The 17,430-nt window shown below is 41.9% G+C and overlaps 2 protein-coding genes across 2 annotated transcripts; both read left to right on the top strand.

Moving 5' to 3' along the window:
* Positions 1-228: 228 nt before the first annotated feature.
* On the top strand, positions 229-3,198 carry LOC122103544. Its single transcript, XM_042674154.1, has 3 exons — positions 229-285; positions 454-2,774; positions 3,138-3,198. The coding sequence occupies exons 1-2, from the start codon at positions 229-231 to the stop codon at positions 2,308-2,310; spliced, it is 1,914 nt and encodes a 637-aa protein (XP_042530088.1). The 3' UTR covers positions 2,311-2,774; positions 3,138-3,198.
* Positions 3,199-8,926: 5,728 nt separating this feature from the next.
* On the top strand, positions 8,927-9,862 carry LOC122103542 (olfactory receptor 1A1). Its single transcript, XM_042674153.1, has one exon. It carries the CDS (start codon positions 8,927-8,929, stop codon positions 9,860-9,862), a length of 936 nt encoding a protein of 311 aa, XP_042530087.1.
* The last annotated feature ends 7,568 nt before the right edge of the window (positions 9,863-17,430 follow it).

The following is a 17,430-nucleotide window of genomic DNA, read 5'->3' as shown; positions in this document are numbered from 1 at the left end:
CTTCGTATTTGGATACCCGGTTTTGCCACATTGGCCAAACCTCTTTATGAGGCATCCAAAGGTTCCCTATTGGAGCCACCAGACCCCACAAAGCCCATTGACACCCCATTTAAAGTTCTGAAGCAAGCGCTTCTTCGGGCTCCAGCACTGGCTCTACCCAACCTCAAGGAACCCTTTATACTCTATGTCACTGAGAAGTGGGGAATTGGCCTTGGGGTTCTTGGACAAATGTCAGGCCCCTCCTTTAGACCTGTGGCCTACCTCTCAAAACAGCTAGACCCAACGGTAAAAGGCTGGCCAGCATGTCTTCGAGCTTTGGCAGCAGCAGCCACCTTAGCACAGGAGAGCACAAAACTCACTTTTGGCCAACCCACTACCATTCGCTCTCCCCACAGACTAAAGGACCTTTTGTCTCATAAATCCCTGACTTCCCTTTCCCCTTCCCGCCTACAGCTGTTTCATGTTACTTTTATTCAAAACCCTGACTTTTCACTGGAAAGCTGCTCCCCGCTCAATCCAGCTATCTTGCTTCCATCCAATTCTGACCCTCTTTCCCATTCCTGTACAGAGACCTTGGAGGAATTCACACCCCATTTTACAGGTATCTCGGAAACTCCTCTTCCTGACCCAGAAGACACCTGGTACATCGATGGCAGTTCCATATCTACCTCTTCAGGAAGCCGAGTTGCAGGCTATGCCATCGTTAATAACTCTACCATTCTTGAAAGCAGCCCTCTGCCCCCTAGCACTACCTCACAAAAGGCAGAACTTATAGCTTTAACTAGGGCCTTAATTCTAGCAAAGGGTCGGAAGATTAATATTTATACAGACTCAAAATATGCCTATCATATTCTCCATTCTCATGCAGCAATCTGGAAGGAGCGTGGCTTCCTGACCACCAAAGGGACTCCCATTACTAATGCCTCACTTATTCTTAAACTATTAGAAGCTGCTTCCCTTCCCCAGCAGGTAGCGGTCATCCACTGCAGAGGACACCAGACAGGATTGGATGCCATTACAGTCGGCAATTCAAAAGCAGACCGGGAGGCAAAGCTAGCAGCCCAGAGACAACTCCAGGGACAACTTCCAGCTCCCTTGCTACTGGTATTGCCTTCAATTCAACCCTCTTATACCCCACAGGAGCTCGAGGAACTTACGCACCAGGGAGCCTCCCAGGAAGCACAGGGATGGTGGTCCCTGGAAGGACGAGTTGTTCTTCCCGAGGCACAAGCAGACAGCTTTCTTTCCCAGGTTCACCAGGCGCTGCACATTGGATACAAGCCTCTCTCCCACCTTCTTAAACCTTTAATCCATTGCCCTAGCCTAACTACTCGACTAAAGGCTATTACCCAAGCCTGCCCCACATGTTCTCTTACCTCCTCACAGGGTGGTCTCCGACCAGCTGCATTCCCCACACACCAAGCACGGGGACATACCCCAGGGGAAGACTGGCAGATAGACTTCACTCACATGCCCAGATGTAAGCGGCTGAAATACCTTCTAACTATGGTTGATACCTTTTCAGGATGGATTGAAGCCTATCCCACAACGTTGGAGACTGCTGACACTGTTGCCTCTGTCCTTATTAAAGAAATTATTCCTAGGTTTGGCTTACCCAGGTCACTTCAGTCTGACAATGGACCTGCTTTCATCTCCAAAGTGACCCAACAGGTGGCATCCTCTCTAAACATCCAGTGGAATCTTCACATTCCTTATAGACCTCAGTCTTCTGGAAAGGTTGAAAGAGCTAATGCGCTCCTCAAAACACAACTTACTAAACTTTCTCTAGAGCTCCAGCAATCCTGGCCAGAACTGTTACCCCTGGCGCTCACCCGCTTACGTGTTTCTCCCCGCAGCCCTACTTTCCTCAGCCCCTTTGAGTTAATGTATGGAAGACCTTTTCTCCTAGGTAATTTCCCTACTGACAATGCCAAGACTCCACTAATAGACTACCTTCCTGTCCTAACCTTTCTTAGGCACATGCTGCGCCAACATGCTGACCAGTGTCTCCCTCAGCCTCATCAAGGCCCCTTTCCCACTCCCCCAATTTTGCCTGGTGATCAAGTGTTTCTCAAGACCCTTAATCCATCTGGTTTACACCCTAAGTGGACAGGCCCTCACCAGGTTCTGCTGACAACCCCCACCGCAGTCAAGCTCAATGGACAGCCCCAGTGGATTCACCTGTCAAGAATAAAAAGGGCTCCTGTTCCTGCCCCTTCTATACCAACCCTGACCTCCAGGTACACCTGTTCCCCCCTCGGGCCTACCAAGGTAAGGCTGTCTCGCATCCCTGAAGATCCGGGTGAGTAAAACTGAGCTAACTGCTCTCCTCCCCAAAGACCTCACTATCTCATCCCTTAGGACACCTCCAAGCCATGGACATCCAATCTTTTCTTTCCAGTAATATATTTGCTTTTCATCTTTGTTCAGCCCCCTGCCTGAGAAGACTTCCTCCAGACTTCATCTAAGAGACTCGCTTCTTGCAGACATCATGGAACTGGCAGACCTGGAAGCAGTCACCTTCTACTAGGTCACCCCTCTTCCTCCCCCCCCCTTTCCTTTTTCAGCCATGCTTCTCCACCATGCTGGGTGGGGGCAACAGTTCAGTCAAATTAACTTCTTTTCCTGCCTGAATAGTGCATGGTGTTCTTTTCATCAGCTAATTTCCTAACCACCCCTTTTTTGTGAACTGAACTGCCTTGACACTATGCGAGATTTTTCACCGATACCATTTCTGGCCTTCACATCCACGTCCACACCACTTCTCTACTCTGGTGAGTGAAACTACTCTACGGCTCTCTGTTGCTCAGTCTATGTCCAGACGTGGCGCCACGCCAGAGAGCTCCTACGGCCTTTAGCTGAAAGGCTGGTCACCTCTGAAGCCGAGGACGCTTGGCTTTGGGGGCTTGGCCATTTCTCTCTAGAGGGCTCTGGGGGAAGTCGGGACGCCGTTTCTGCCTGGTAAGCTCTCCTTCACTCACCAGACTGACTCTACAACTTTTTGGCTTGTGCCCTGAAGAGTGCGACGCAGGCTGGGTCCCGGGGACCCCCCTCTAGGTTCCCTCTCAAAGGCTAGCCATTCTAGGTTTAAAAAAAAAAAAAAAAAAAAAAAATTGTCAGAGTTCCTATTTGTTCAGGTTTCCGTCAATGCCTCATAAAACTTCTCCAGACTTCGTCCAAGAGACTTGCCTCCTCCAGACTTCATCGAAGGACTCAACACCCAAGTGACAGCTGCAGCCTGCTGCCTTCTCCCAGCATGGACCACATCCCAGCCTTTTACCCCTACGACGCCCTTTGCCAGCAGGAAGTAGCCAGAGAGAGTCTTCGCCCTTTTTCATAATTATCAAAAGGCTGGAATGTAAGGTCCATTCCTGGACGGCGAACAGACCTCACCCAGTACCTGCGTTACCTAGGCAACTGGGATACCTGGAAGAGGTCACATCCGCATCCGCTGAGGTCACATCTTAACCTGATGTGGCCACACCTTTCTCCCACCCGATCCCACTTCCCTTTACCTGGACACACCCTTCCCCACCCCCTACCCTATATAAGGCCTAAACCGCGGCCAGACCGCCCTTTTTTTCCTTTTGCCAGCCGCGTGGAGTGCCAACCTTGCCTGGTCCCAGCAGGTCTACTGAATAAACCTACCCCTTACCTGAATACCACGTGCGTGGTGCAGTTCTTACTCGGCCACCTCTTTTTAAAAACCTAACAAGAGCCACAGTGTCCCTCAGGGCAAATCCAGAGGAGTTTCCATGAATCTCAATAATTACTCTGACTTTGGCCTTGAATCAGGACCAGGGAGACTCGAATTTCAGGAGACCTCATAACCTGTTGACTAATTCCAGCCATCTATACTAAGACTCATCCAGCTTCCTCAAGGAGCGACTTGACTCCTCCCCCTCAGGTTCCTTCCAAGAAAACTTTCTTCCCTTTCTGCTAATGCTTCAGAGCTTGAGGCCTCCTGTTTGCAAGTCATGCCATTCCTGCCTTCTCCACCACAGTCACAGAACTCCAGGATGGGGGCCTAACTGGCCCCCAAGAAGAATGCAAGAAGGTGCTAGACCACTGCCTGCCATCTCACATGTGGACAAAGAGTAAAAACCACAGGAACCAGGGAGGTTTTTGACACCATGTGAACTAACTTCCCAGGTGGGGCTATAGATGTTGGAAACAGTTTTATGATCCTGCCAGAAGCAGTAATGACCCCGAGCCATTCCCTCCCCTGACCTCTGGAAGCTTCAGGAGGTGAGTAGAATTTCTGTGTCATGTTAGAAGATATTGTTTATCTGGTGAAATGAACTGATAGTCATACAGACAGGTGGCAGTAAAGCTAGGATATATTATCTACTTGATTCCAGATCCTAGGTCTTCACGAAGCAATGAACATGAGACACAGTGAGAGAACACCACCTTGTGCACACTTCTCCTGGAGTTCTTGTCCACAACACAGGCAGGGAAAAAGGCAGCTGGGTCTAGTTCACTTCAGTCCTCAGCTCTATCTGTTCCCTGAGGTAAAATCTGAGTGTTTTGTGGGCATGCACATTTACTGACATGCATGGCCTTATGAGTGGACAGGGTAGTGATGGCCTACCTATTTACAAATAACAAGTGTGTGTGTGTGTGTGTTCCTGGGCTTGCACTCAAGGCCTGGGCACTTTCCCTGAGCTTTTTTGCTCAAGATTAGTGCTATTCCACTTGAGCCACAGCTCCACTTCTGGCTTTTTTAGGGAGTACTTTATTGGAGATAAGAGTCTCACAGACTTTCCTGCCTGGGCTGGCTTTGAATCCTGATCCTCAGATCTCAGCCTCCTGAGTAGCTAGGACTACAGGCATGAGCCAATGGCACCCAGGTAAAAATAACATTTTTTGCCCTTTTTTCCTGCTGTGCTTTTGGCTCCTTGTTTTGTCCCTGTATTCTAATAATTCTTACAAATGCTGATTGTGATTTCTTTTTATATCCTTTTCACATAAATGTTTTACAGTAGTTAAATTTTAGAGTATTTTCCTTAGGTCATGTGTTTGTGCCTCATTTAAGTCAATTTCTTCCCTGATAACAGACACATATATTCCTCTTAGTTTTTTTTGAAGATTTCCATACCACAATTAATTCTTCAGTAATTATTTTCTGTATTTTTTATTGATGTTCTGCTTGCCACTAATGACTTTCAATATATTTTCATATGTACATTTTTATGTCCTTAATTACTCCTTTTCATTTGTAATTTTTTCTTTCTTTGCTAGAAATGCCTTTTCTTCATATTGATTTGTAAATACTCCTTTTAGCAATTTCATTGGCCTATGACTCGAATTTCACTGTGAGATTTCCAAATATGCATATAATGTACCCTGGCCAAATTCGCCCCCTCTATAACTATCTTTTATCCTTCCTTCCCCTTCTTCTTGAAACAATTTCAACAGGTTTCATTGTTCTATTTTCATACACATACATAAAATACATTGACTATGTTTACCCTCCTCCACCCACCCTGTTCAGCCTCCCTTCTCCTGTTGATCCCCACCCCCAACAGAATCTATTTTACATTCCTATTATTCACTTTTAGTGAATATTCATTGTGCAAAAGGGTCTTACCATAATATTTCATATATTATATGTATTATATTTTAATCTGATTTTCTGTCTTTTTTTGGGGGGGGGGGGATCCGGTTGTGGGGCCTGAACTCTGGGCCTGAGCGCTGTCCCTCAGCTCTTCAGCTCAAAGCTAGCGCTCTACCACTTGAGCCACAGCGCCACTTCCGGCTTTTTTTTTCTTTTTGCTTATGTAGTGCTGAGGAATCGAACCCAGGGCCTCAGGCATGCAAGGCAAGCGCTCTACCACTGAGCCAACTTCCCAGCCCCTAATCTGATTTTCTGTATTATTTTTATATCAAGGTTACCAACTTCTCCCATGACTATTTGCTGTAGTCAACCCATCCCTTTTCTAAACCAGCCTCCATTGTATAGTATCTTCTAATAAATGTTATACTGATCAACTTGTGCTTCTCCCTGCCAAAATTCAGTCAACATTTCTGCAACTACAATATATCATTTTTATATCTGTTGAAGCAACAGATATCTTTGTTTTTCTACAAGTGACCTACAAGTGACCTACATTTTTTAATCAGTTTACTAAATTCTATTTCAAAAGGAAAAGCCTGTGGTGTTCAGATTGGGGTTTCATTAAATGCAGAGACTGATTGGAAGAGAAGAGGTATTCTTATATTAAAGTTTTCCATTCATATTATTGGTCCACTCATTTTCTTTTTGTCCATCAAAGTTTATATAATTTCAAACCAATTTTAGATTGTCTTGATAGAATTAATTCTAGAGTTCTCCAATTTTTCAGTTATTTTGAATAGGAATCCTTTTTGTAATTTTTTCTAATTTAAATTTACTTAAGTACAAGAATGGTATTGACTTTTTTTTTGTCAGTCATGGGGTGAACTCAGGGACTGGGCATTCTTCCTGAGCATTTTTGCTCAAGGCTAGCACTCTAACACTTTAAGCCACAGCTCTATTTCCTGGTTTTTAGGTGTTTAATTGGAGATAAGAGTCTCATGGACTTTCCTGTCTGGACTGGCTTTGATTTCAGCCTCCTGGGTAGCTAGGATTACAGGTGTGACCCTGTAACTTTTAATTACTTTCTAATTACTATCTAGCAAAATTATTCCTAATACTCTCTTCACATATAAGGATTATTCTAGTGTTGCACACATACTATTAATCTCTGAGCTTTGCGTAGATTATTGGCCAGATGTAAGTACCCCCAGACCCCAACCCTCAGCACCCTGACTATAAATCTGACTGCAAATCCCATGGGGTTGTAGAGCATCCACTATAGTTTACACTTCTTGCTCTGAGCTTTTCTTTCTGCCTTATACAAAATTATTCTTTATCTTTTTAAGGGTAATTATATGTGATTTTTAACTAACATATACACCTATAACTTTTGTGTTCTTAATAGGAATTAGGTTCATCAACATTAGATTAGTCTGGCATATAGCCAAGTTGATCTCTGAAATCTTTCTCTTCTCCATCATTGGAACTAGCCCCACCCCCAAACCATGTTACTAACCACCCCTGAGTTATTATGATTCTGAATGGAGAAGAAGGACACTTTAAGAGAATAGACCAAACTGCTCTAGGTTAGAGATAGGGATGCCCATTACTAGATGTGTTAAAAACAACAACAACAACAACAATTATATCTATGTCCCTGGTGCCTAGCATATAATTCACATATGTGTAATAGAAACACTAAAAGGCTGCTAGAAAGAAGTAGAAATTACTTTGGAGAAATTAGTGAATTACAAATTCCAACTCAGACCACTGTAATAAATTGACCAAAGATCATACAATGACTTAAACATAACGTAAGTTTTTCTCTTCTATATAACAGGGAAGCTCTCCTAGAAGTGAAGAACTAGGAATTCAGGCCCATCCCACCACCAACCAATTCAGCTTCCTGAATATTTGAGCATAGTGGAAGAAACCCAGACCTGGAATGGGCTAGACCTCAGTCGTATGACCACAGCTCCCTGAAAGGACATCTAGGAAATATGCTCTAATTGAGTGCCCACGAAAAAGAAGACCATGGATTTCAGCAAACAACTGGTCATGACTATCATATTTAGTACACTTTAAAGTGCAGCTTGGATCCAAGAACTGAGAATCCTGGTGTTGTACTTATGCAAACAGTACAACTGTTCTTCATTGAAAGTATGTGGATTAAGCTAGAGCAGTAACATTGTAAATATAAACTATTATTTTCAATGAAGAAGCAACAAGAGCAAATGTACAGGCAAGATACAAACTGAGTGATTATACTTGCAAGCATACCACAGATGGCAAATCATTGAGAAAGCCACTCAAGAAATATTGAGTGCAAACTGATTAGTTCATGAAATGAGCAATGCACTACAGTAATCAATGATTTGGGAGTTGAAAATAAACCATCTATTGCTTTTTCTCTCCCCAAATCTTACAACCTCCAACTGGATGTGCAATGTGTGGAGTTTTCCCAGCCATGTTGGTAGGATTGCCTACACATGGAGATGTGGGGAAAAGAGATCACCTCCAGAAATAGACCTTTCATGAGCAATTGAAGCCAACATGCAGTTATACAAGTCACCTAAAGAATTCACTAAGAACAGGAAGACAAGACAGAGAAAGCCATATGGCTCTATATGTCTGAGGTTCTGTCAAAAGGATAAAGTCTATTAATAAATGATAGTGAAAATATATTTCACAAGAGGTACACTAAGGAGAAAATTCACCAGGATGATTATAGTAGTTCCTAAATCCAATGGTCTTGTAAATTACAATATCCCAATGCTACTGAAAACACCTAGCTTCACTGTCATTCGCTAGTTTCTGGGATCACTCTGTGCTGGGTCAATGAAACAATTCAAATTTCCAAACTGATCTTTCAACCAAGACACTCTTCTACACAGAGACTTTGTCAATGACCCCAAAATGATGTTAGTGTGTGATAGTGGATTCCCTGGGCAATTGTAAGGTTCTTGAAAGAGAGACTGACTTCTATGTAGACTGAATGGGTAAAAAACTATATTAATCACATGGTTGTGATTTCTCCACAAGGATCAGAAAGGATATTGGCAATGAACTGTGAGCTTTCTTACAAAGGAATTGATCTGAATTGTTTAATAGTATTGGTAATGGGGAGGGTAAACATCATCATTCACTGGCGTGACCTTCTAATCTTAGATATGACTATTCATGTGTGAATGACAATGATTCCCAGGGGCGGAGAATTTCCCTCCAAATGATGGCTTACCCCTGAATTTCATGAACTTGGTTAAAAATGCAGATGCTGTGACCTGAGCCAACCATGATGGACAAGAAAGGTTTTAACAATTAGGAACTGCACTGTGGATTCCTTTCCCCTGTCATGCTGAAGGAGCCATGGGAGAAGAAAACCATTCTGCTACCACAGATTTCATCCTCTTGGGAGTGACTGGACAGCAGGAACAGGAAGATATCTTCTTCATCCTCTTCCTGCTCATTTACCCCATCACACTGGTTGGAAACATGCTCATCATCCTGGCCATTCTCTCTGATGTTCGCCTCCACAACCCCATGTACTTCTTCCTTGCCAACCTCTCTCTGGTTGACATCTTCTTCTCATCTGTCACCATCCCCAAGACCTTGGCCAACCATTTTCTGGAGAGGAAAGAAATTTCTTTTGGAGGATGTTTGGCACAGATGTACTTTATGATAGCCTTGGGTAACACTGACAGCTATATCTTAGCAGCAATGGCAATTGATCGAGCTGTGGCCATCAGCCGCCCTCTTCATTATACAATGATTATGAGACCCCGTTCTTGTGTCCTGATGGTTTTGGGGTCTTGGGTAGTTGGAAATGCAAATGCTCTTCCTCATACTGTACTCACAGCTGGTTTATCTTTCTGTGGCAACAAGGAAGTGGCCAACTTCTACTGTGACATTACCCCTCTGCTCAAGCTCTCCTGCTCTGACATCCAATTTAATGTGAAGATGATGTACCTTGGGGTTGGCGTTTTCTCTGTACCATTATTATGCATCATTATCTCCTATGTTCGGGTCTTTGCCACTGTCTTACGGGTTCCATCCACTAAGGGCATACTCAAAGCCTTCTCCACCTGTGGCTCTCACCTCACTGTGGTTTCTTTGTACTATGGGACGGTCATGGGCATGTATTTCCGACCTCTGACCAGTTACAGCCTGAAGGATGCAGTGATTACTGTGATGTACATGGCTGTGACCCCAATGTTAAATCCTTTCATCTACAGTCTGAGAAACCGGGACATGAAGGCAGCTCTGGGGAAGCTCTTCAGCAGAAGTTCTTTATCCCCACCATGAGATCACACACCGGGTCCAGGGCCATCTACTACAAGAAACCACCTCTTATCTCTGCAGCCTAAAATTTCTTTTCTAGGAAATTTACTATTGTTCTGATGCAACAATTTATTGAACTTATCCCTCTAACACTCTTCTCCGTCAGCAAGGTTGCAAAGTATTGGGTTCATGTCCTATCTATGTTCATGACCTGTGAAGATAGAAAAGTCAGAGGCTCCCGTTCCATAAGGACAGTGTCTGCCCTGCCTGTTCAGGTTGTGGCCATGCTTCAAGCATGAAAAATCAGTGTGTCAATTTTTTTTTAACTCAGTACATCACACTTGAAAGGGAAGTACTCTGTCACTTGAACAAAGACCCCAGTTCATGTTATTTAATTGAGTTTTCAATAGGGTCTTGCTCTTTTTCCTCAGAATATGTCTTGGACCACAATTCTCTTGCCTTCTCCCATATAGCTGGTATTAGAAATATGAACCACTGTGTCCTGTTTCTTTTCTGTGATAGGATCTTCCTAATACCTTGCTCAATTGGCCTTTAACCATGCATATTTTATCTCCATCTCCCACATAGCTGGTATTATAGAAGAACACAACCACATTTGTCTATATGTCAATTTTTATTTGAAACTATGGATAATGTTCCCTGCTGGTCTTACAAACTTCTGAGGGAAAGAACTAGCTAAACACATGACTATGCTCATGATATTCATCATGTAAAATGTGCCCCAAAATGTTAAGGGAGAAGAATACATGAAAAAAGTATCAGGCTATAATATGTAGTAGGAAATAATCACATGCAATCTGTACTTTCTCCATAAATAATCAAATTTGAAGACCTCGTTGCAGTTTTGAGTTTTCAACTGACCTTTTTTCCTCTGCTTTGAGCCAGAGTTTATTCCTAACTATCTGTACATGGTTGGACCTGATTAAGGTAATAGAGTCATTTTTTTTCAAAGTGATAAAAACTTGTACATTAAAACTGACAAGCCAGGCACCAGTGGCTCACACCTGTAATCCTAGCTACTCAGGAGGTTGAGATCTGAGGATTATGGTTTGAAGCCAGCCCAAGCAGAAAAGTTCCTGTGAGATTCTTATCTCCAATAAACTACCCCCGCCAAAAGCCTTGAGCACAAAGAGGCTTGGGGACAGTGCCTAGGCCCTGAGTTCAAGCCCCAGTTAAAAAAAACCTGACAGGCCACTTACACATACATGCAGTTAAGTTTTAGACATGTAAAATGTGTGTAAAAAATGAGTTCAGATGAAGACACAGGAAGATGGCAGAGGAGAGACTGGGGGCTAAGCAAGCTCTCCTGTAGAAACCAGTATTAGTATTCCAGTGGAAAATCTAAAGCTAGAGAGACACACCAAGTGTGTTATCATAGTACAGAGTTTGGCCAAAGAGGAAAAACTCAGGGAGCTTAGTTAAGGACACAGATTTGAGCACCCCTGGTTTGCAGCAGTAGAAGAGGCAGTGGCTGCTGCAGCTGGCTGACATATTGACAGAGAGAGCCTGGGACAAATGAACCAGAGCGGGTGCATGAATGGATTCTACTCACCACCAGCAAGAACCAGCAAGGAGCAGAAATCTTCATTTGCCAGACCACAGACAATTGCAGACCATTGATGTAGACAACCTGGAAACCAAGGGATAGGCATGAGTACCCCCCAAGACATCCTCACTCCTTCTCACTGAGCAGCAGTAGGAAGGTAGCCCCTCCCTCACCACTGGAGAAAAACTGCATCTTTGATACTGACACAGACCCAGCCAGAGCAGCTAGCACTTAACTCAGGCCTGGGAAGAAGACAATAGGAGCCATTCAATAGGTCAAAAAGATTTGACCTGCATCAAGGCTCAGCTCCATCCCTGGGCAAATTTGCTCCTCCCAAGCAGAGGCAGCTCCTCATGGACAGGGTAGACTCTCCTAAGTGGGTAAACAGAACCAGAGGTTACCCTACCCAGCTGCTGCACAAGAAGCAACTCCCACCCTGGAGCAATTGGAAACTTGTTACTCATAAATCCTGAGATTGGATCCAGGCTAAGCTGATTGAGTCTCTTAGGAGCTACCCCATCAGGGTAAAGCTACTGATTGCTGACAGGCCACAGCCCTATGTACAACCTAGCACCCCTCACAGCAACTCCAAGCTAGAAGAAAAAGCCACCTCACTCTTTTGTGATACTCAAAGTAGATCACCCCTCCCCCCACCACTGAACTAGCCTGGGAGAAGGGACATAAACTCCTGGGTAAGGCAGAGCTTCCTTCATCCTGCTCAAACAAACTGATGTAAGAAACCAGCCAAGCCACAGGACAACCAAACACCACAAGCAAACCAGAGACTCCACCACCAAGAGACTGGTTATGGACACAGGTGAGACACAAGATCCACTCTGCTCTCCAACAAAAAAAATTTCGAAGAATTTTTTCTACCTATTTTTTTAAACTGTTGTCTATTTTTCTCACTTTTATTTTAGGTTTGTTTATGTTTTCTTTTTTGTTCTTGTTTCTTTTTTTTAATATTCTCTTTATACTCTTTTCCCTTTTTGTCCTTTTAGGATTGTTGTTTTATTTTGCCTTCTTTAATTGCTATTCTGTTCATCTCCAGATATATATCTATCTTCAATTATTAGACCTTATCCTTCATTGTGTGCATACTTAATTCAGAAATTGATTACTCAATTCACAAACTCCCAGACTTTATTAATTGTAGAATTATTTCTTTATACTTATATAATTTTAAGTGTTTCATTTTAAATGTTGAATTTTTTATTTTTCCTTTTTCTTTATCTCTCTTCTCCTTTCCTGCTAATCCCTGCCCTTTCTTTGAATTGCTCTCTCACTTTCCCTCCCTATGTACCTCCAATCTTATTTTCTCCTCACAATTCCCCCTAGATTGTTGAACTAGATTGTATCTGTACCCATTTTGACTGGATCAAACAATGCGCAACTACAGGACTCTGGTTGATGCTTGCCTTAAAATAGTGTTCTAGCTCAGAATGGGTTTGGCTATCGTACCCAAATGGGCAGAACAAGCAGAAACACAAGAAAAATGGCAGGTCCAGGTATTTCAACTCCCCTCATGACAATCAGGCAACAGAGCAGTCAATGAATAATCCAGAGGAGTGTTCCCAAAATGCTCAACAAGCACTAATGGAAAACATGCTGAATGAAAAGCATGAAAACCTGCAAAGAACTCACTGTGAGCATGACAGGGAAATGCATGAGCATGATGAGCCTAACCAAAGTTTAATATAGGAATATTGTGAGCATGATGAGGCTAATTTAAGATTAATAGAGGAATTGCATGAGCAGAATGAGACTAGACAAAGACTAATTAAGGCATTCAAGGAATCCACAAACAGACAGCTGGAGGAATCCAGGGAGGCCACAAAGGAAATGATGAATGAAGCCCAACAGAAGGAAAGGGAGTCCAATGAAACCATAACCAATCTACTAAGGGATTTGAGAATGAACACTGAAAACCAAATTAAGGAAGTAAAGAAGTCCATACAAGATCTAAAACAAAGCTCCAACAAAGAACTTGAAGCCATCAAATCTGACCAATTAGAAGGAAAAGAAATAAAAAACAAAGTAGAAAGTCTTGACAGTAGGTTAGACCATGCAGAAGATCGAATCTCTGGGATTGAAGACAGCCTAGATATTATAGAGAAAGAACAGACAATTATTCGAGACAAATCAAAGAAATATGATAGATCTATTCAACATGTAGAATAGAATCTATTCAATACCATCAGAAGGCCTAATTTGAGGATAATGAATGTAGAGGAGCACCTAGAGACAGAAGTTAATGGTCTAGGAAATTTATTTGGTCTAGGACTATAGCAGAGAACTTCCCAAACATGCAAAAAGATAGGCCTATTCAAATACCAGAAGCCTTTACAACCCCAGATAGGCCAGACCAGAACAGGACATCCCACTGTCACATTGTAATCCGCACAGGATCAATTCAGATCAAAGAAAGGATCCTTAAAGCTGTCAAGGAGAAAAGATCAATCACCTATAAAGGGAAACCAATCAGAATAACTTCAGATCCCTCAGCAGAGACAATTAAAGCAAGAAGAGCCTGGAATGATGTATGCCACGCCCTAAAGACAAACAACTATCTACCAAGAATACTATACCCCGCAAAACTCTCCTTTATAATACAAGGTCAAATAAAAACCTTCCATAGCAAAGAAAAATTGAAGCAATATATCTCCACCAAACCATCCCTACAAAAGTTCTTGATTATAGCCATTCTAACTGGTGTGAGGTGGAATCTCAATGTTGTTTTGATTTGCATTTCTTTTATGGCTAGAGAAGTTGAGCATTTCTTCATGTGTCTATAGGCCATCCTTCTTTCCTCTTCAGAGAAGTTTCTCTTTAAGTCTTTAGCCCACTTATTTATTGGGCAATTGTTTCTTTGAGGATTTGTTGTTGGGGGATTTAATTTTTTGAGTTCCAGGTATATTTTAGATATGAGACCCTTGTCCATTTGTATGGCTAATGAAGATCTCTCCAAATCCGTGGGCTTTCTATTGATCTTGCTAGCTATGTCCTTGGCCATGCAGAAGCTCTGCAGTTTCATGTAATTCCATTTGTCCAACCTTTCTTTGATTTGTTGTATTTCTGGGTCTCTATTAAGAAATTTTCAACCTGTGCCAAGGAAACCTAGGGGTTCTCCTATTCCTTCTTGTAATGTTTTCAGGGTGTCTGCTTTGACTTTGAAGTCTTTGATCCATTTGGAGTTGATTCTGGTGCAGGGTGATATATAAGGATCTAGCTTTAGTTTTCTACAAGTGATTAACCAGTTTTGCCAGCACCATTTACTGAAGAGGCTATCTTTCTTCCATTCTATTTTTTAGCTTCCTTATCAAAGATTAGATGGCTATATGTCTTTAGGTTCATTTCTGGGTTTTAAATTCTATTCCATAGGTCCTAAGGTCTGTTCTTGTGCCAGTACCAAGCTGTTTTGATTACTATGGCTTTGTAGTAGAGTTTGAAATTTAGTATTGATATTCCTCCAGCATTAACCCAAATGATCACAAACAAGACCATACTAAAGCTACCAGCACAACTATGTTTATTGCAGCATTATTTACCATAGCTAAGATATGGAACCAACCCAGATGCCCCTCAGTAGATGACTGGATCAAGAAAATGTGGTATATATACACAATGGAATTCTATGCCTCCTACAGAAAGAATGACGTTGAAAAGAATGAAAAGACTTGGAAAAATTATATTAAGTGAAGTAAGCCAGGCCCAAAGAAACATAGATCCCATGGTTTCCCTTATTTGCAATAACTAGTATATGTCTGAGTCAAGCAGAAAAGGTCAGAAAAGTTGATGTTAGGTGAAATGAACCCCAAGATAAGGATTCAAATGTTTTTTTTCTTTCTTGCGATTGTTTCTAACATATTTATAAGATGATTTCTTTGTTGCTTTGTATGTCTCTCCCCCATGGTATAACCCCTGCTTTCATTGTATTTGCTGTTGGTATAATTTGTGGAGGGGAAGGGCAAAAACAAACCATTTAAATAGGGATACAGGTGGACCCATTGCAACAATGAGATGTACAAGTCGTTATATTGAAAAACAAACTTTACAACTTTGGCTGGGAGGGGCCGGGGTGGGGAAGGGATCGGAAGGGATGGGAAGGGGAAACAAAGGAGGAGGCAACAATGCTTGATAAGAAATGTACTCATTACCTTGCCCATGTAATTGTAACCCCTCTGTACGGTATTTTCACAATAAAAAAAATTTTTTTAAAAAGCAAGATCCTTCTATCTGCTGCCTGCAAGAGGCACATCTTGCCCACACACACAAAAAAAGTGAAAGGCTGGAATAAAATCTACCAAGCAAACAACCCCCATAAACAGGCGGGAGCTACAATCTTAATATCAGATAAAATAGACTTCAAATTAAAATTAGCGAGACAAGATAAAGAAGGTCATTGTATACTAATTAAAGGATCTTTCCTTCAGGTGGATATTACATTTCTAAATATCTATTCACCAAATAATGGAGCACCCAAATTTATCCAAGAAACACTACTTTCCCTAAAATCACACATATATCCAAAGACATTAATTGTTGGGGACTTTAACACACCACTAACCCCGCTGGATAGATCAACCCGGCAAAAACTCAACAGGGAAACCTCAGACCTAAACAACTGCATAGATCAACTACACTTAACAGATATCTACCAAATATTTCATCCAACAGCATCAGAATACACATTCTTCTCAGCAGCACATGGAACATTCCCCAAAATAGACCACATTTTAGGTCACAAAAAAATTTATCCAAATTTAGAAACATTGAAATTATGTCCTGCATTCTCTCAGACCACAAGAGAGTAAAATTAGAATTCAACACCAAAAGCCACCAAAGAAAATCCTGTAACACATGGAGGCTGAACAACACACTGTTGAACCACCAATGGATCACAGAAAAGATTAGAAAGGAAATTAAAATGTTCATGATATTTAACAAAAATGAACATACATGTTACCAGCTCCTCTGGGACACAACAAAGGCAGTACTCAGAGGAAAATTTATAGCTTTGAGTTCCTACATCAACAAATTAGAGAGATCTGAAACCCACAATTTAACAAGGCACCTGAAGGTCCTCGAAAGTGAGCAACAAAAAAACCCCAAGCCAGTAGAGGGAAAGAAATAATTAAAATCAAATCAGAATTAAATGAATTAGAGTCCAAAAAAAAACATAGAAAGAATCAACAAAACGAAGAGTTGGTTCTTCGAAAAAATTAACAAAATTGACAGACCTTTAGCAAATCTTATTAGAAAAAGAAGAGAACACACCCATATAAACAAACTCAGAGGGGCTGAAAAGGTGGCTCAGTGGTAGAGCGCTTTCGATTCCTCAGCACCACATAAGCAAAAAGAAAAAAGCGGGAAGTGGTGCTATGGCTCAAGTGGTAGCGTGCTAACCTTGAGCTAAAGAGCTGAGGGACAGCGCCCAGGCCCAGAGTTCAGGCCCCACGACCAGACCAAAAAAAAACAAAAAACTCAGAGATGAAAATGGTAACATCACCATAGAAACAACCAAGATTCAGAAAATTGTAAGTGAATACTTCTCAAACCTTTATGCTAATAATCTGGAGAATCTTGAATAAATGGACAATTTGCTAGCAAATATTAACATGCCCAAATTAAATCAAGATGAGTTAAATCAACTTAACAGACCCATATCAAGCATCCAAATAGAAACAGCAATAAGAGACCTCCTGCCCAAGAAAAGCCCAGGACTGGATGGATTTACAGCTGAATTCTACAAGGCCTTCAAAACAGAGCTCACACCAATACTCCTCCAACTCTTCAATTAAATTGAAAGTGAAAGTTTACTACAAAACTCCTTCTATGAAGCCATCATAACCCTCATCCCAAAACCAGGCATGGACTCACCAAAGAGAACTATAGACACATTTCTTTGATCAACATCGATGAAAAACTTCTCAACAAAATTTTGGCCAATCAACTTCAACGACTCATCAAAAAAAATCATACACAATGATCAAACAGGATTCATTTCAGGCATGCAAAGCTGGTT

This window comes from Dipodomys spectabilis, unplaced genomic scaffold (genome assembly GCF_019054845.1).
Source record: "Dipodomys spectabilis isolate Male_0828 unplaced genomic scaffold, ASM1905484v1 ptg000018l, whole genome shotgun sequence".
NCBI classification, from domain to species: Eukaryota; Metazoa; Chordata; class Mammalia; order Rodentia; family Heteromyidae; genus Dipodomys; species Dipodomys spectabilis.
Note: the sequence above shows the minus strand (reverse complement) of the source record. Positions and strands in the feature narration are given on the sequence as shown.